The 21,018-nt window shown below is 33.4% G+C and overlaps 1 protein-coding gene across 1 annotated transcript in view; it reads left to right on the plus strand.

The window, feature by feature from the left end:
* Positions 1–21,018, plus strand: part of C2CD6 (C2 calcium dependent domain containing 6) — a 148,000-nt gene extending 126,982 nt beyond the window's left edge. The window contains exons 15-18 of the mRNA XM_035008344.1: positions 13,304–13,378; positions 14,513–14,723; positions 14,772–18,025; positions 20,671–21,018. Of these exons, the coding sequence (XP_034864235.1) occupies positions 13,304–13,378; positions 14,513–14,723; positions 14,772–18,025; positions 20,671–21,018 (3,888 nt within the window). The remainder of the gene's footprint in view (positions 1–13,303; positions 13,379–14,512; positions 14,724–14,771; positions 18,026–20,670) is intronic.

The raw sequence follows: 21,018 nt of genomic DNA on the forward strand, positions 1-21,018 counted from the left end.
GACTTTATGTCCCCAGGGTTTATCTTATCTATGGATAGCATATGTTGGGCACAGTTTCATGAGCTATGCAAAGGAGGTGGACTCTAAATAGCTAAAAATCTGCTTTTGGAAGGTTATTTTTAAAACAATTGGATGTGCACAAGTTTTAGTTTGGTGCTTTCAGGCTTTTGAGCCAATGGGTCTCAGCCTATTATGAAGTAAATAACCTGGTGAGTGGTAATATATATCTTTGTCTATATACATAACATGGAATCAAACCAGAAATCAATAACAACAGAAAAACCTCCAAATGCTTATAAATTAAACAACACACTTCTAAATAATCCTTGGGTTAAAGAGGAAGTCTCGAATGGAATAAAATAATTCTATGGCCATTAAAAAAATTGAATTAGTAATTTAAAATCTCCTGGAAAAGAAGTGTCTGGGCACAGATGGTTTCACTAGAGAATTTTACTAAGCAATCAAGACAGAATTATCACTAATTTTACACAATCTATTCCAAAAAACAGAAGAGAAAGGAATACTTCCCAACTCATTTTATGAGGCTATTATTAGTCTTATACTAAAACCAGATACAGTATAGAAGGAAAGAAAGAAGAAAGAGAGAGAGAGAGAGGAAAGAAAGAAAGAAAGCAAAAGAAAGAAAGAAAGGAAAGAAAGATAGATACAGGTCAATATCTCTCACGAATTTAGATGCATAAATCCTCAACAATATATTAGCACACTTATACAACAATGTATAAAAAGAATTATATATCATGTAACACTGGTTCAACATGTAAAAATCAGTCCATGTAATTCATCATATACAGATATGCAAGGCTAGTTCAGCATTTGAAAATCAGTCATGTAATTCACCATAGCAATAGACTAAAGGAGAAAACTCATATAAACTGAAACAAAAAAGTTTTTTGCAAAATTATACACACAATCTTGATTTAAAAACTCTCAACAAACTAGTATGAGAAGGTAACTTCCTCAATTTGATAAAGCATATCTGCAAAAACCTATAGTTTACATTATCCTTAATGATGAAAGCCTGAATGCTCTTCCTCCAAGATCAGGAACAAGTCAAGGTTGTATGCTCTTGCTACTCTTTTTCAATGTAGTACTAGAAATTTTATCCATTGTAATAGGTCAAGAAAAGGAAATAAAAGTCACACAGATTAGAAAAGAAGAAATAAAACTATATTTTCAGATGGAATGATTGTCTATGTAGAAAATACCAAAAAGAGTCTGCAAACAACAACATCAACACATAATAGAACTAATAAGTGAGTTCCACAAGGCTGGAGGATGCAAATTCAAAATGAAAAAATAGCATTTCTCTATACTAACAATGGACATGTGGAAACAAAAGTTTAAAACACAATAACATTTACAATAACTCCAGAGAAAATTAAATACTTGCATATCTAAGAAAATATGTATAGGATCTGTATGATAAGAATCAAAGGCCTAAATAAATGGTGGGACATACCATGTTCATGGATTGGAAGACTCAACATAGTAAAGATGTCAGTTCTCCCCAGATTGACCTGTTGATTTAATATAATTTATTTCTTTTAAGTTTTTATTTAAATTCCACTTAGTTAATATTGTGTAATATTAGTTTCAGGTGTATAATATAGTGATTCAGCAATTCCATACAACACCCAGTGCTCATCACAACAACTGCACACGTTAATCCCCATCACATATTTCACCCATTCCCACCCCCCACCTCCCCTCTGGTAACCATCAGTTTGTTCTCTATAGTTAAGAGTCTGTTTATTGATTTGTCTCTCTCTTTTTTTCCCTATGCTCATTTGTTTTGTTTCTTAAATTCCACATATGACTGAAATCATATGGTATTTGTCTTTCTCTGACTGACTTATTTGTTTAGCATAATACTCTCTAGCAGCCTTACTCATAATAGTCAAAAAGTAGAAGCAATCCAGATTGTCCTTCAACTGGCGAATGGCTAACTAAACTGTGGTACATCCATACCATGGAATAATAGTAATAAAAAGGAACAAAGTATTGATATATACAACCTGGCTGAATTTCTGGAGAATTATGCTGAGTGAAAACAACCAATCCCAAAATGTTATACATTATATGACTCCATTTATATAACATTTTTGAAATTACAAAATTATAAAAATGAAGAACAGACTAGTAGTTGCCAGGCATTAAATAGGAAGTGGTGGCAGGAGAGGAATGGATGTGACATAAAAGGACATTAGGGATCCTTGTGGAAATATTCTGCATCTTGACTGTACAATGTCAGTATCCTGGTTGTTATATTTTACTACAGTTTTATAAGATGTGACTATTAAGAGAAACTGGATAAAGGGTCCATGGGTTCTCTCTGTTATTTCTTACAACTCATGGGAAACTGCAGTATTTCAAAATAAAAAGTTTAGTTTTTATAAGGTAAAGAAAAAGAAAACTTACCTTAAATATTTTCTTTAAGGGTGGTAGTCAGACCTGTATATACAATAGATAAAACTTAATTAAATTGAACAAGATAAATTCACTTGGTAAACCATAAAACATAGGTTATATGCAATTAAGTTTGAAAGAATCTATCACCTAGGGCAACGAGCTTGTAAATTGAAGACATATCAGAATTCTAGAACAAGTTCTTAAAAGTCTAAAGTAATTGCTTCACAAAATCACAAAATCTTCAGAATTCTGTGCGGAAATAAACTTTGAAGTTGTTTGAAGTTAAGAGTTTTTTTATGAACCAAGGTAGACAGTGTGTTAAAGAAATGCAGTATTTTGAGACAAACTTCTGGAGTGCTAATCTGAATTGGAAAGGACTAACAAACATCTCTTTCAACTCATAGCTGATTCAGGTGACAGTCTTTCAATAGTTCCTTCACATTTTTAGAACCCCTTCATAAATTAAGATTTTCAATATATACCTTAATTAGTTTCTATTTAAACCCTGACCATGATGGGATGCTAGATCATTTCCCCAAAAGTCAGGATGAAAGAAAGGTGGGGAGGAATGGGGAATTTGATTTTACCTACCATTTAAAGGCATTGTTTGGTGATGGTAAGAGAATTAGTATTATATAGTAAAAAGACCTTGGATTTTACAGGCAGAAATATCTAGGTTTAAATCCAGATTCTTCCACTTTCATGGTCATATAACTTTGGGCAATTTACATCTGAGTTTCAGTTTTGTCATCTGCAAAATGATTATACTATCATCTATTTCAAAGAATTTTAAAGGCCTTGGAACATAATAGTCACTTGCTAAATGGTAAGTATTATATTTATTCACCTGTACAATATACTATAGGATAAATATGAGAAGTAGACTTGTTGGATCAAAATGTATGAGCATATTTAATTTTGATGTATATACTGCCAGATCATCCTTTAAACCAGATTTGCTAATTTGCATTTGCACCCAAAATGTAAGAAAATATTTAGTATTCCACTCCCTATTCATTTTAGTTTTTGTTAATTGTTCGCACAAAAATGATATTCCATTGTCATTTTAATTTGCATTTTTCTGATCATTAATGAGTGAACAATTTTCATATGTATATTATCCATTTGTATTTCTGTTATTTGACTGCTTATAATCTCTGCCCATATACACAAATTGGGTTGTGTGTTTATGTGTGAGAATGCTTTATATATTTTGAATAACAATGCTTTGTGATCTATGCTGTTTATTACCTATGTTTTTTAACTTCTTTGGGTCCCTTATAGCAATTTTAAATATTTATGTTGTCAAATCTGACACCTTTTCCTCTGTGGCTGTTAGTTTATATCTTTTTTAGAAGGTATTTCTCCACCCCAAGATTATGTCAATATTCTCTTAGATGTTTTCCTAGTATATGCTCTTTATGTTTACATATGTTTAGTTCATTTATACTTTTTTTCTGGTATGAGGTAAGAATTTACTGATATTTTTGCTGAAATAGATAGGCAGTTGTTTCAATACAACAGGACCCTCAGAGATATTGCAGGTTTGGTTCCAGACCACCACATAAAGTGAATATCACAATAAATCAAGTCAAATGCATTTTTTGGCTTCCCTGTGCATATAAAAGTTATGCTTACACTATACTGTAGTCTATTAAGTGAGCAATAGCATTATATCTTTAAAAATGTACATACCTTAATTTAAAAATACTTTATGCTAAAAATGCTAAATATATGAGCTTTCAGCATTGTAATAAAATGATCACAAATCAGCACAAGTAAAATTATAACAAAGAAGTCTGAAATATTGTGAGAATTATTAAAATGTAACACAGAGACACAAAATGAGCAAATTCTGTTGGAAAAATGACACTGATATACTTGCTTAACAGAGGGTTGCCACAAACCTTCAATTTATTTAAAAAATGAAGTATCTGGGAAGTACAATAAAGCAAAACACAATGAGGCTTGCCTGTACATTTTAATTGTCCATATACTTATAATATTTTTGTCTATCAGTATTCCTTCCTGAGGATGTCATCCTTGCCCCAGCTCTAATCCTTGGTGTAGTTGGCAAACTTGACACTGTCTCTGTGGCTACAAGGATAACCACATAATTTGATATAAGAACATTAAGAGAAGTTTTTATTCTTTTATATCAAGAACTAGCAGTGGTCTAAGAGAGAAAAAATAAGAAACCAACACAGAGGAAGAAAGATACAGGGAGATAGTGACTTGGTCACATTGAGTCCCTGGAATCAGATCTCCTAGTTATATTAGCCAATTAATTTATTTTTTTAATGATGTATTTTATTTCTAAATAAATATATTTTATATTTTTGGTTATAATCCAAGATGATGTTATTGATTTTTTGTGTAAATTTTTCCAGCTTTGGCCAGTAGCAATTCTTTGTGTGTCCTGTGTCCCTTTGACATGCCTCCATCCTTTTGTCTTTTGAGTACGTTCCTTTTTGTCTATAAGATATTCCAGGCTTATCTTGTAACTTTCTTGCCCCAGTCCTAGAATCAATAATTTCTACAAGGAGCCCTGGTATTTTTACTGGAGAATGATATTTTGAAACCAGGCTCTGGGAGTTGGGTGTATTGTTGCTATTGTGTCTAGGCCTTCTCAGCAGACAGTTAAATAATATATGTGTGTGTACAAACCATGTATATACATATATCTATACTTGTTTCTGTATATATCTCTTTCTATATTTTGCTAATTATAAGTTTATACTGATGTCTCTGAATCTATTCCAGTATCACTGAGTTTATTCTAACCCTCTTTTCTTGCTTGTATCTAATGTAACTTCTCTCTCCCACAGTGAGAAACCTGGCTGTCATCATCCACTATACATTTATTTATTCCACCCCAATATAAATGCAAAGCAGTGTCAGAATTACTAAATTATACTACACCCATGAAGAACAAACTTACCTACTAGCACACATTGTTTATGTACAGTTTACTTTGTCTTTAGCCTTATATACTTTCCAGCCAAAACATTATTTTTCAAAGTTACTAAGGTCACTTCCTTTTTTCTCCTACCCCTTTCAGTGTAGTCATATATCTTACATTTGTAATAAATACAGTTGGATTCATTTGTCAATTTCTGCATTATTTCTTGCCTACCAACATTCTGTTTTTTTATTGTTTTAGTTTTAGTTTACATACATTAATGTTCATTCTTTGTGAAGTACAGATCAATAGATTTTGGCAAATGTATAGTCATGTATTTTATAATTATTTAAATTTTTTTTTAAAAAATTATTGTCTATTGAAGTTTTCTCATTCCACTTGAGTCAGTTTCGCAAAGCCTTCCCTATATGCCACTGGCGCTTTCCCAGACTGCTTATTATGATCAACTAGTCATCTGTACCTTAATTTTTCATTTAATAGCACATTAATAAATGTGCTATTAAATCAATTTCATTACTTTAAGTGGCTGTAATGTTATTTTAATAACAATAGCCAATAGTTTTTTTAAAAATCAAAGTATAATTAACATACAATGTTATATTAGTTTCAGATGTACAACATATTGATTCAACAATTCTTCTATACATTATTCAGTGCTCATTATGTATGTAGTCACCATCTATCACCACATAATGCCACTGCAATACCTTTAACTCTGTTTCCCATGCTGTACCCCCATTTCCATGACTCACTTATTTTACAACTGGATATTTGTACCTCTTAGTCCCGTTATCTATTTTGCCCAACCCCCCCACCTGCCTCCCTTCTGGCAACCACCAGTTTGTTCTCTGTATTTAAGAGTCTGGATTTCTTTTTTTTGTTTATTTTGTTTTTTAGATTCCACATTTCATTCTTTTTTATAATAATACCCAATACTTTTATTGCAATTTCCTATATTAATATCTTAATACTTTAACTCATTTCATCCCCATAACAATCCTGTGATGTAGATATTTTTACTTTATTTTATATGTGGGAAAGTTAAGTCATGGAGCAGCCAACTAATTTGAGGACAATAAAGTGGTAAGCCTGAATTTTGAACTGAGGCAGACCAGCTCTGAAGTCTGTGCTGCAAACAACTAAATTCTACTGTCTCTTATTGTGAGCCTGTACAATAATTATTTAATCAATGCCCTATTAAGAATGCCTTTTTGCAGGGGGAAAAAGAATGCCCTTTGTAGTTTTTTGTAAGTTTTAAGCTTTTATGTTTTCCCACCCCCCAGCTTTTTCTTTTTAATTAAAATTACACCTACACAGTCCCCCAAAAATCAGTCTGTACAGAAGGGTATAAAATGAAAAGAAAAAGACATCTTTCTCCACCCATAGCTACTATCAGTTTCATTTACCCAAGACAACTACTTTTAAAGTTCTTCTGGTAAGTTTTATTATAGCTTTAAATTATGTAGTTCAAACTCTATTTGATTTATCAACTAATCAGCTTTGGGTAGAATGTGTTGATGTCATACTCTGAAAGATGATTTAGAGCATTTACACTATTTCAAACCTTCCTTTTACAACTTTTCTTCTCAGTTTTATTAAACATTATTTTTTTAATTTTTCTAATCATTATTTGTAATGCTCTAATATGTTTGAAATATTTCTTGGCATGTAAACCAATAGGCATTGTCTACCAACTTCCTACTATGAAAGATGAACAAGGTTTTTTAAAAAGTTTCATTTTCTTGCCCCTTCCATTTTCTTTTTGTTGTTGTTGTTATTCACATAGTATCATTTCTTTGTTAAGGTTTCTAATACATTCTGTTATATTGCTCTAGTTAAATCTCCCTTGCTTTGTTTATAGATTGAGTCTATTTTAAATCTAAGAAAAGTTAATTTATAATTGTTACAATATATATTATATATATTATTATAATTTAAATATAAATCTCTGCTGAGCCAAATAATGTATATGATAGATCCATGAAAAGTAAATGTCACACTTCTGCTTCTAGTAAAGATGGAGTTTACAGGGATATGATTTATCTTTCTTCCTTAAACAATAAGAAAACCAGAACAAAATTATGGAGAAGTAGTTTTTAGACATTGGGAAGATGGCAGCATGGGACTGTGATTTCTTTTTTTTTTTTAATTTTATTTTATTATGTTAGTCACCATACATTACATCATTAGTTTTTTGGGTTTTTTTTAAGATTTTATTTATTTATTTGACAGAGAGAGAGATAGCAAGAGCAGGAACAGAAGCAGGGGGAGTGGGAGAGGGAGAAGCAGGCTTCCTGCCAAGCAGGGAGCCTGATGTGGGGCTCGATCCCAGGACCCTGGGATCATGACCTGAGCCGAAGGCAGACGCTTAACGACTGAGCCACCCAGGCACCCCTACATCATTAGTTTTTGATGTAGTGTTCCATGATTCATTGTTTGTGTATAACACCCTGTGCTCCATGCAATACGTGCCCTCCTTAATACCCATCACTGGGCTAACCCATCCCCCCACCTCCCCTCCCCTCTAAACCCCTCAGTTTGTTTCTCAGGAGACTGTGATTTCTTAGAGAAAAGGACAAAGTGAGCCCTACAATTGTACCAGTTTTCTGCATGGCAACACCAGGAGGGAGAACCAAAACAGAGCTTGGAGGTATCACTGAATTGAGGAGATGGAGATTGGAGTTTGGTGGGCAGAGGCAGAATTTGTGGAGTAGAGTACCAGAATGGAAGGAAATGTAGAGCAAGAAATCTCCAGATAACTGTGAAGGAGGTCCCCTACAGTCTTTGAGATTAATCTGGAGTAGTGAAATACTGGAGGCAAGAAGAACCACTGAAAAGGATTGGGTAGAACATTCTAGGAACTCACATAGCTAGAAATAAACCATTTTCCTCTATGCTAGAGAGGAAAGATTCATAATACATGTGACAGCAAATAGAAGGCCATAATCTTAGTGGAGAGACTAAGTCAGCTCTACATTAAAGGCTTTTGGACAATGCCCCCTCACCACCAATAAAGCTTAAAAGCAAACTTCAAAGGAGCCTGTTTCCAAGTATCTTAATATGTACCAAAATAAACCAAATACTAGATTAAAGAAAGCAAAATCTAGTAACCAAAAATGTAAAATTTATCATTCTCAGCATCCAATTAGAAATTACAGACATACAAAAAAAAGCAAAAAATATGACCCATAGTGCAGGGAAAAATCAATCAATAGGAAAAGACCTAGAAATGACAGAGAAGATAGAACTAACAGAAAAGGAGGTTAAAAGAGCTATTACAAATATATTCCATATATTCAAGATGGTAGAATAAACATGAACATGATGAGGAAAGAAATGGAAGGTGTAGATAGACAAAATGGAATTTTTAGAGATGAAAAAGGAAGTAATAGCACATTAGATGCTGCAAAGGATCAATGACCCTGAAGACAGAATTAGAAATTAGACAAAATAAAGCAGAATGAGAAAAAAGATTTTTTTAAAAAGTAGAGCATCAGTAATAACATAAGAAAATATCAAGTAGTAAAACATAATTGGAGACTTATAGGGAGAGGAAACTAAAAAATGTATTTGAAGAAATAATGGTCAAAAGTTTTTCATATTTGATGAAAACTATAAACCCACAGATCCAAGAAACTCAATGAACTCAAAGAGCATAGACCTAAAAAAAAAATACTCAGACATATCATAATCACATTGCTGACATTCAGTGGTCAAGAGAAAACCTTAGGGGGAGTGGAAAGGAAGGCACATTTGTAATAGAGAAAGAAATATAAAAATAACAGACTTTTTGTTAGAGACTATGTAAGGCAGAAGACTATAGGAATGTCATCTTTAATAGAAGGAAAAAATCACCAACCTAGAATTCTTTAACCAGTTATAACATTTTTCAAAACAGAAATTAAAATATCCTTTCAGCAAACAAAAGCTGAGAGAATTCATTGCAAGAAAACCCCCACCATAAGAAATGTTAAAGGAAAGTGATACAAACAAAATGGTGAAATAAATAGCTCCAAGTTCTTGTTCCTCTGAAAAAAACTGAAAAAGGATCCAGAAGCTGTCTGAACCAGCTTCATGGGAGCTCTGGAAAACAATCAAAGTTTATGGCAACCAAGCAAATACCCAATGAAGAAAAAGTCATCTTCAAAATGGTAGGAAATTTCATGGCATTTTTACTCTTGCTCTACTCCCTCCTAGGATGGCAGTACTCTTGGTCTTGAGCAGTGGCAGCCCAGTTCCCAGTTACCTTCATTGAACTAGATAGAGCATAGGAAGACCTTATGTGCATATCATTGTGTATTTATGTTTTAATCTTGCTGGGTGGATACATGAAGGACTGACCAGTTGAGTTCTGTCTCACATGCAGGCAGGTTTGTTAGGTTCCTGTCAGCTGAGTCTGCCTCTATTTTAAGATACTCTCTCAGAAGATTCTTCCAACAACTTACAATTACGTGTAGTTGGCCAGAAACTTGTCACATAGTTACCCTTATCTTCAACAGAGGCTGGACAATGTACCCCCTTTTTTTTTTTTTTAGCAAAGGACATTTCTACCTAAATGCTAAAAATTTTATGTTCTTGAGATAATATATATTGTAGGAAGGCAATTATCAGTCTCTGTCACAGAGAACAAGAGACTAATTAGGAGACTAGAAGAAAGAGATGATAATGGCTTGTGCTATAGTGGTAATGGGGTTGATGGCAAGACGTAATTGTACAATTGATATATTTTGAAGGCAGAAGCCAGAAGACTTAATGCTGGATTAGATATGGTAAGGAGAAGGAGAGAAATAAAGAGTGAAACTTAGGTTACTAGCCAGTAGATGGTAGCACCAATTACTGAGATGAGGAAAAGTCAAGAAAGGCCAAGGTTTTGTGGGGTTTTTGGAGGGAGGGAGGGGAGCAGCATTAGTAATCCAGAATTTTCTTTTGTGATATGTTAAATTTGGGATGCCTCTTATACAGCTAAGTGGAAACCAATACCTTTTTGAATTTCTCAGGGTTGTATTTAGAATCTTTTCCAAGGGTCACCCTCTCCTCACATTCCTCAGAAATATCTCTATTTACTCTGGAGTTAGTTCTGTTTGCTCTTATTGATTCTTCACTTGCATGTATTGATTTTCCTCATATACCTGGTAAACTTTGTTGGCTCATTTTATATTTGTGAATGACAGAATATGTTGATTGTATAGGTATGCTCTGTGTGACAGGCAGGCTTCCCTGGGGTGTATATGGGGATGCAAGAGCATAGGCAGGATGGCTGGGAACCCAACATTTCCAAAGAACCCATGTGTTTCTCTCCTAGATGGAACTTCTTTTTTTTTCTTTTTATACCTCCTCTGTTACCTAATGTGGAAATGTCAGTGACAGCAAGCTCTATTCTGCTCAAAACTCATAGGATCTCCACCTGGGCAGATGGCACATTTTCTTTAGAAAGCAATATTTTTTCTATTTTTTTAAATTATCATGTTCAGTTAGCCACTGTATAGTACATCATTAGTTTTTGATGTAGTGTTCATTGATTCACTAGTTACATATAACACCCAGTGCTCATCACAACACATGCCCTCCTTAATACCCAATCACACTATTACTGCCCCCCACCCCAAACCCTCAGTTTGTTTCCCAGGGTCCATCGTCTCTCATGGTTTGTCTCCCTCTCTGATTTCTCCCCCTTCAGTTTTCCCTCCCTTCCCCTATGGTCATCCGTGCTGTTGCTTATGTCCCACGTATGAGTGAAACCATATGATAATTATCTTTCTCTACCTGACTTACTTCACTTAGCATAATCCCCTCAACTTTTTTTTTTTATGTTTTGGGTGTGCAACTGGGAAAGACAATGCTGCCAGTGGCATGTGCTCTGTATGCTATGGAAGAGAAGATCCAGCTGTTCTGAATGTAGCTCTTTAATTAATAACTATGACAAATGCACCATCACCTGATTCTCTTTGTATATGCTGTCCTTGAATTTTTTTGTTTCTCAGGCCCACCTGATTTCTGCTGTTCAAGGCTCTAACTTTCTTGATGGGGGTTTCCATTCAATCAGTCTCATCTGCTTTCATATTTTCTGAATTTTCTCAACTTTCTAAATCATGGTGTCTCACCTTATTGATTTCCAGTATTGCCATGGGATTTTTCTTTTTGAAATAATTGTTTTCTGTTAATTTACCAGAACCTTGGAAGGTAGAAAAGATCTCCATGTTTAGTCCATCATCTTGACGCTCCTATATTGGTTTGTTTTATTGTTCTTTTCTAGCTTCCTGAGATGAATGCCTAAAGCATTTCTCCCCAGTATAAATGTACTGGAGTTTTTTGTTTATAAAGTGTTCCATGTTAATTTAAATAATAATACAGAGTTAAACAATAAAAGTTAATAGTGTCCTGTTTCCTCTCCTCCAGAGATGTTAATTAACATTTTATGTCCTTTCACACATTCTTTCAAGCTTATCTTAGGGAGGAGTTTTTGTTTCTTTTGTGTTTTTTAAAAAAAGGAGATCATGGGGTTTTTTGTTTTTTGTTTTTTTACTGTTCTTCCTCTTCTCATATATATTTTATTTATTTTTAAATTTTCTACTAAATTTATTTAAAATAATGAAATTTCAAATGTTAGAGTTCAAACTGTTTTTTAGGGAAATTTGGGGAAATTCAAGCAAAGAAAAACAAAACAAGCAAAAGAACAGATGTGGAAAAGTCTGAGATGTATTTCAAGAATTCAGAGTTAGATACATTTGTCTGAAGGAGAGAAACTATAATGTGGAATATTGAGAAACTCATAGAAATAATTTAGTCAATGTGTTAGGGCAATGAATAGCAGCAAAAGTAGGAAGCTGCTGAAAATTTAAGAATAAGGTCATGTTATTAACTGCTTAAAAGTAATGAACACTTAAAAGTATTACTTATAGAAACATCATTCATTGAACTGTTATTTTAATTAACTTGATATATAATGAACCTTCTGCTGTCTAAAGGAGATAGTATATTGGAAAGTAGTTTGTAGACTAAGTACTCTCAAAGAGATGGCGTCAAGTTTTGTCCAGATGAGTTGGCAGTGTGGATGCACATTTTGATGCTTCCAAAGCATCATTCTCAGTCACTGTGGTCTTGATTGTGTAATGAAGGGAGTATCAGATAAAAATTTAGGACACTTAGGATTTAGGCTACTAATCATCTGGGTAATGGGAAAACAAACTTCAACTTCAGATTCTTGTATGAAACAAGGGGTAGGATTGGATTATCTCTAAAGCACCTTTCATCTCCAAAAATTCAGTGGTTCTGTGATTCTGTAATTGTTCCTATACACCTTAATCTAGCACCAAGTGTTTCCTTAGGCAGGGTTAAGTACCCATTTAGCAATTATAGGTTAAGGAATCATTGAAAATGCTTTCTAGCCCAACACAATATCAAATGCCATTTATTTATTTTTTATTTTTTGTAGGGGTGGGGGAGGGGCAGAGGGAGAAGAAGAGAAAATCCTAAGCAGGCTCCACACTCAGCACATTAACCCAATGCGGGGCTTGATCTCACAACCCTGAGATCATGACTTGAGCCAAAATCAAGAGTCAGACGCTTAACTGACTGAGCAGTAGGGGCCCCTCAAATGCCATTTATTATCTAAAGCATTTTACAACCTTTTAAAATGAGATTATATTAATTCTGACATTTCTGTTTCTTTTCTACTTTTGTTTCTGCTTGAAGTTGCTGTACATTGTTTTGATTTCACAAATTCAATAGGGTGAATATTATAGTATCAAGGAAGCTAAGGTTATATGTGTAAATGCATTATATATGTATAGATTTCTTTGATGATTGGCAAAGTAAATTATAGTAGTTATGAGAAAAATATTTAGATTATAAGTTTTTTATGTTTTTAATAACTATTGAAAGGATAAAATTATCTTGGGAAATATCCTTGCATTACAAGCAGCCTAAAATTAAAACTTCTCTTTTTATAAGGTGATTTTTTCACCAAAGGAACACATTTTACCAGCTTTCAGACCAGAATATATAGAATTCAAACCAAAATACCAGGTGAGTCCTGAATTATCCTATCCCAATAACAAGTATATTTAAGTACTAGGCTTCTCTAATACTTTATATAATTCAGTGGTTCCTAAACCAGACTACCCATTAGAAACACATGGCTGTCTTTGAAAAAATACATGTCCTCAGGTTCTACCTCTGACCTGATGAATCTCAGTCTAGAAATGGAGCCTGAGAATCTGTATTTCTCAGAAAAACCCAGGGGATCCTTATACTCTCATCTGGATATCAACTAATATTTGAAGAACAGTTGCAATAAATTGTATCCATTACAATGAAGTTTGAACAACTAAGTTGAAATAAACTAAAACAGATACTAGGCTGATTATTTCACATTTTGCCATTTTCAACTGGTTAATGTAGAAGTTGTATGAACAAATATAAGAATATGTTTGAAATATTTGAATAAGAGACTTCATCTCAAAGTCTATTTCAATGATATACTAGCTTGATCCCAGAACTACAAAACTGCCCATGGATATTACACTGAAATTTCACTGTAATCCGGAATTTTTTTGTACTGCTCTCTCTTAACCATTTATGAGGTATGTATGGTATTCATCAAAAAGTAAGATTCTACTGTGACATTCTGAGGAATGGATGGAACTCACCATCATTGTTGAAATTCCCAGGCTTAAAAGCAGATGATATATGCTCCCAAGTTAGTCTTTAGAAACTATTTGTGATACTTCTAATGGGATATCTACTACTTGCTTTGCATTTTAAATTTTTCTTATATTGCTACTAAAATGGTAAATATTTATAAGATAGAACTTAGATCCTGATGTTAGCCATTGTCTAAGTAAGTGCAGCTCACACTGGAAATTAATTTCTTTAAAAAAAAATTATGTAGGAATGCTGTGTAAGTATTTTAAATATTCTAGGTAGCAAAAATCTCTTGGACACAAAATAGTATCAGAATTAGGAATTCTAAAATTTCACATTAAAATTTTCATCATTCCAATTTCAGATATTTTAAAATAATTAAAGTCAGTTTTCTCTTTGTAGAAGGTGGGTGGATAGATAATTTGACAGACTGCTCAAAGAAAATTAACTAGAAAATTTATTATAAATTCAAATAAATACTACAGAACTTCTTACCTTTTGTTTTTAATATTACAGTTCCAGAAATTCAACTTTAAGGATGGTTTTGATCCTTTTCTAAGGAATATAAACAAAAAAATGTCGGTCAGAAAAAGGAAAGACCAAGATATGTCCAAATGTAGAAACACTTTAAATGCAGAGGTTATAGAGCATGAAGACCAAGATCCTCCTTACCCAACATATTCAAAAACTGTAAGGCCTACTAATAAAACCTGGCCCCGTGATCCTGGTATCACCACAGTAAGGACTTTAGACACTAAGACTAAGTTAAAGTCAGCCCGTGATCCCGATTTCATCACAGTAAAGACTTTAGACACTAAGAATAATTTAGCCCGTGATCCTAATATGACCACAATAGAGACTTTAGATACTAAAAATAATTTAAAAGAGAGACTACCAAATGTATCTCTACCGAATTCTGAAGGAGAATCATCAGTGACTGGAAATATAAATACATATCACCTCTCAAAATCATTAAGTCTTACTTCCCACCTAGAAAATTTAAAACAATCAATGATGCTCAAATCAATTTTAAGTAAAAATCTGCAAGACCTTTCAGAGAAATTATTTTCTAAACCAGAGGTTCCTATGGACACTGAAGCAAGAAAGAAAAGTCATAGTTCTTCACTTCTGAGTGTTCACGACGAACCACCAAGTAGTCTGGAAAACAAAGTATGTGAAAAAGTTCAAGACTTAAATAACTGGCTTCCAGAAAAAGACATTGTAAGTTCAAAGTCTCTTTTAAAACAAATAATTAAAGATATTCCTGCAGATTCACTCTCAAGAGGTGGACCAAGAAATTCTCCAGAAGTAGAAACAGCACTTGTCTCTGAAAAACACTTGGATGCTGGTGAGATCAATTTTCCAATTAAAAAAAATAATTTCAAACAGAAACATTCAAAAATTGAAGTGTCTAGCTCCAAACCAGGTATAAGTGACACTGCAAATGATTATGTTACAAAGCAAATATTCACTGCACCTATCTTCTCAGAGTTGGAAATAGGGGTGAAAGAATTGAGTGAGACACCAGTAAATTTGCAGAATCAATTACCCACAGCTTGGGAGAGTTTATCTTCAAATATTCTACTTCATTATGAAGAAAACGATGATGAAATAGAATTGCCACAGGCCAAATCTGTTAGAAGCCAGATAATACAAGCATTTCCTATAGATACTCTTTTAGAATCTGGGATAATCAAAGTGATAGAATTAGATAAACAATATCAGAAGAGTTCCATGCTGGATACAGAGACAGTCTTTGCTGAAGAAGAGCCAAAGTATTCCACAGAGGATTATTCAGAAACCCAAAGCAGAACAGAATCTCTTTCAGAGCAGAATACACTCATCATTCCCAAAGAAACCACTTCTTCTTTTAATAGAGTTGAATATATGGATGAAGGCCAAAATATATCCCTACAAGATTCAAAATATCAGTCAACACCAGATAAAAAAACAGATATGCTAAGTAACAGTCAGAGGTTTGATAGAGAAGAAAACGATCTAAATTCTACTTCAGAAAATTTAAGTAACTCATTAATGGGTAAACTTAATGATTCAGATGTAATAATGTTAAGATCCTTTTTAAAACATATGTTTAATATTTTTTTCAAGTATAATCAGTCTGAAAGAAGACAACCAGAAAAAGAATTAGAAAGACTGATTCAGCATCCTTTTCCAAATAATACAGAAGACCTTGAAGAAATCAAAGAGAATTTTGATAAAACAGATAAATTAGACAGAAAACCTATTTTGAGTTCAAAGCTGCGTGTATTTCTAGAAGAACTCTCAGAGTCAGAAATAAAAAATTTAAAATCTGAACTAAGTAAACATATCCAACATTACCTTGTAGAAAGACTTTCAGAATCCGGACACATCACCAAAGAAGACTTACCAAAAATCTATCGAAATCTGTATTTGATGAATGAGAAAGTAGAACCAAAAGGGCAAAATATTTTTCTGGAAAAATATTCAGAAACTGTTAAAGAAGTCATGTCTTTTGTAAATAATTTTAATCATCATTTCATAGATAAACATTTGGAAATAAAGCTAAGATCTTTCTTAAATGAAATTCTCCAAAACTATTTCCTAAAAAACCTTTCAGAAAGCAGTTTATTTAAAGAGACAGAATCTGAGACTATCGACTCAAACATGTCTTCTCTAAGAACTAAAAGTGCCTCCATATCTTTCCATGAGTTAGGACGAGACATTTCAAGGGGGAATTTTGGGAAAAGGCTTGACTTAAACATGAAATATCCTTTAAATAAATCTCTACAAAACTATCTTATAGCTTTATCAGAAAATGAACTACTAAATCTAAAAGCTGATTTAAGCAAACACCTGCAGAGCCTTTTTATAGAAAAACTTTCAAAATCAGGACTAATCAAAGAAAGGCAATTAGAGGGGATCAACCAGCGTATAAATTTGATCAATTCTAGTTCCATACCATTTAAATGTATAAAGCCAGATTTATCTTTTAGAAATGAAAATCAGTTTATGGAGGAGAATTCAGAAAAGCAAAATAAATATTCAAAAATTGTTCAAAAAACTACTTTACAAAAAGCTCCTGAGGATAGACTTATAGAAACAGAACTAACCAAAAAGGAAGAAAAGGAATATTTTCCCTTACAGAATATTAAGGAAAATCCATCAGTAATTGAGGAACAGAAAAGATACTATCCTAAAGAAGGAGCCAAAACCCTGAGATTAATTGAAGTACAACCTTCTTTCGTCAAAAATACCCAAGTGATTCCATTAAATAAGTCATCAGAAAGACTTACAGATATAGTGCTTAAGAAACAAAGGAAAGAACATGGTTTCATCCAGCTTCCTCGAGTAGAAAATCATGATTTTAAAACAGAAATGCAAGACCCACATGGTTGGAGTGGTAAATCAAAAACAACTCAGTCAAATATTTACTTTGAAAGGACACTAAAAGTGAAGCCCCTTGAAAAAAGGGAGCATAATATCTATAAACTGATGGCACAGGAAAAACCGGAAGCAGTACTCTCACCGTATCCAAGAATTCCTAATTGCAAAATGCCAAGTGAAAATGAAGAATATATATACAAATACACTTTTCCTTCCAGGCAGAATAACACTTTAACTCATTTCAATTTAGAGGCTGGGGAGAAATTGAAGTTAGAAGACCAGTATATTCAGAGATTGAAAGGAAATAATAACAATAATAAAAAACATCTAGTAACATTTGCACAATACAAAAAAATACATACTCTTTCTGTAAAGACAAATGGAATTTGCAATGAAAAATATGCCAAGTTCCCTGAATCACAGTCGTTTAAATACAAAGTTGTGGAAGCGGAGAAAAACTCAAAACCATCCCTCTTCCCAGAAGTATTAAAGAGAGAAAATCTAAAGCCCAAGGTCCGAAAAGAAAGAGACCATGTCCACAAACAGAAGAAGTCATTTAGCAAGATAGTTAAGATACTACCAGCCACACTGCCCACTGCAAGAATTCTAAGGAAATCTGTTCCAAGGACATTGCTTCATTGGACTGCAAGAAGAACTATACACGTAATACTGTCTTTCTAAGTCTTCTACTTTTGTATTTGGCAAAGTCTGTCAATAATCTACTTTAGGGTGTATATGTCTGTATGCAAGTATGTGTGTAACCTTTGTTGCCCCAAAATACAGACTGTCAAACTTAAAAAATTCTTCTGACATTCAAATTCACCTCACCCAGTTTAAAATGCAGTCACAAAATCAGGGGACTGTTAACACACTCAGTGCCTTTGTATGAAATAGATAAAGGGCACTCCATCTGGAGCATAAATTAGAAAAAATCACCCTTTCCTCTGGGCAGACTCTGTTGACTGACACAGCCTGGAGCCAGAGCATATAGCCCCTGTCAAAGGAAAACTGGCTGGATCTCAGCCATGACTCACTCCTCAGTCCGGGGCTGCTGTGCAGTCACAACGTATACAATTCTTGGCAGTGGCTGTATCCTATGGAAACACGGCTGGAATTTTGTTTTCATGCAGATATAAGTATATATAGTATTATGTGCCAGTTATTCTGATAAATCTTAGGGATATGCAAAATTTATAATCTATTGGATTATGAACAGAAAAATTTTAATTTAGCTTCTCCTCTCTTCTATTACCATTGCCCCTCTGCTATATCATGTGCTGAGAAACTTGGGAATTCAAATCTATTTATAATATTGACATAAAACAATTAGGAAGGTAAACCTGCTAACAGACTTTATACAAACCATTCTGAGGTTAAAAACTAGGAGTGGAAGGGACTTATTTTAGTTTTCTGGACTGCTGCTCTTTTCTGTTTGTATATATAAATAGGCATGACCCATAACTCTGAGATCTCATAAATCCCAAAATGATATTACATTGAAAATTTGATGTGCATAATCCTTTGAATGAGAAAAATAGATCTAATTTAGAACAGTTGCTTTTTTTCTTGTTTAGAACAGTTGCTTTGAATTTGCTCTCCATAGTAAAACAAATATTTAGCTTTAGTAAATAGTAAAAATAGTAGCAGGGAAAATATCAGTTTAGCTTATACTCTCAATGTTGGAATTCTCTTTTCTATTTAAATTTGATAATTTTAGTATTGAGTGTGTATGTACACACACATGTGTGTATCCACTAGGAAAAGGAAGTAGAAGATGGGTTCACAGTTTTGAGAAAGGACTTTCCAAAGTTCCTTTAGACAAATTGAATCTTTAATGTCACTTTTCCAAACAAAACAATAAATTGTGTTTATATTATATAATATGAGATCATCTAGGATCTCAGAACCTTTATCCTAAGAGTGGGCAGGAGAGATAGAGTTATCCTTATTTTCCTCTGTTAAACCAACAGTCCCTAAACTTTTCTCTCCAGTGAAGTTGACAACAGAGAATTGAATGGTAGCAGGGCATTTTTCAGATCATCAGAAAGACGTGCTCATCTGATTCTTTTCTAAAATCCAGGAAGCTCCCCAAAGAATCAAAACAGAAGACAAGAGAAATTGAGTTGTAGGAGAATCCAGAAAAGTAACCAGTTGTGTGGGTCTCCATGCCCTTTCGCTGTTATTTCATCTGTTGTTTCAGTTATTTCATCTAGTAATCAGTTATTTCATCTGTGAAGCAAGAATTATGTATTACTCACCAAAGCAGCAGAAATTCCCTTAATAATGTTCCACGTCCATAAAAGGGGAGAGGAAGAATGTTTCCTTGCCTTCTTCAAACCCAGGCAAAGATGTAAAGTAGGTACAACTAGTCTTTAGACTCTATACCTCCTTTTTTGTAAATCTTTCTTGCCGCCCTAATTCTTCTCAGTCCTGCACAACTTTCCCCCACCCTCCAATTCTATTAATTCATTCACATCTTCTCTCTAAATCAGAGTAGCTTATTCCTTTGGTGTGGTCATCTCTGCAAAGTGTTAAGGGACAAGATGCTCAAGCTGCAGAGGAAACTAGTTTATACTAGTTTAAGAATGACTAATAGCTCCATACCCTCTTTGAGATAATTGTAGGTTATTATATATTTATTATAAAATAGAGCCATATTATATAAATTTGAAAAAAAGAGAAAAGAAAAACAAAACCCATAATCCCACCACCCTAACCCAACCATCATTTTTTAAAAATTGCTTGGTGTATATCTTTCCAGTTATTTTCCTAAATGTCTTACTTCTTTACTCTCAGAATGTACATAAAAATTTTTATTACTTTAATATAAACAGTATAACTATATCCTAGATGCCAGGCTCTCTCTATGTGTGTGAAAGCGTGTTAAATAAGATGTTTATTAACTCTTAAAGAATGAAACTTTGGATGATATAAAGTATGAGTTCATGATTTATATTTAGGGTTGGAGAAAATATAATATGGCGAATTATAGAATAGGCTGACTGCCTTTAGGAGTCTGACCCCTAAGGACAGCTCTCCTAAGTTTTTCTGGTTTCCAGCTTCATATTTTCTATCCCTTCTAAAATAACAGATCCTTTGAAACAGTAAGATTTTTTTTTTTTTTAAGCATGCTTTCTATGATAGTGTCTAATAGGAGGCATTGGGTGTAGGATCTGAATTTGGGGACTGCCTATAAAATATTTAATGCTCTCATTCTTTAACTGTTGATATTACACACTTCAATTCTTGTAAATTTAAAATGTACTTTTAAGAAAACTAATGCACCAACCTGATCTTTTAATATTTAGGATTGTTCGGATAGATTTGAGGATATACCTGTGACCTCATTTAAGCATGCTGAACAAGCAAAATCAAGAACAAGGCTTTTAGGAAAAAGCCCGGATGATAGCCATAATCAGTTAAAACACTTTGCAAGACCGAATACTGCTCCAGAGGTTCACAAACGGCGAGAGAACTACAGCGGAAAATTTACAAGTCCTCGAATGGTTTCAGCAGGCTTAGTTCACATAAATGATGCAAACCCAGATTATGAAATCCATAAAATGAGGCAAAAAAGAAAATTAAAAGAGAATATTGAAAAGTGTTCGCTCATTTGTGATACCATCCAAATGTTAAAAGTTCAGAATGATATGTAA

Source organism: Mirounga leonina, unplaced genomic scaffold (genome assembly GCF_011800145.1).
Source record: "Mirounga leonina isolate KUSES-001 unplaced genomic scaffold, KU_Mleo_1.0 Mir_151, whole genome shotgun sequence".
Taxonomy (NCBI): Eukaryota; Metazoa; Chordata; class Mammalia; order Carnivora; family Phocidae; genus Mirounga; species Mirounga leonina.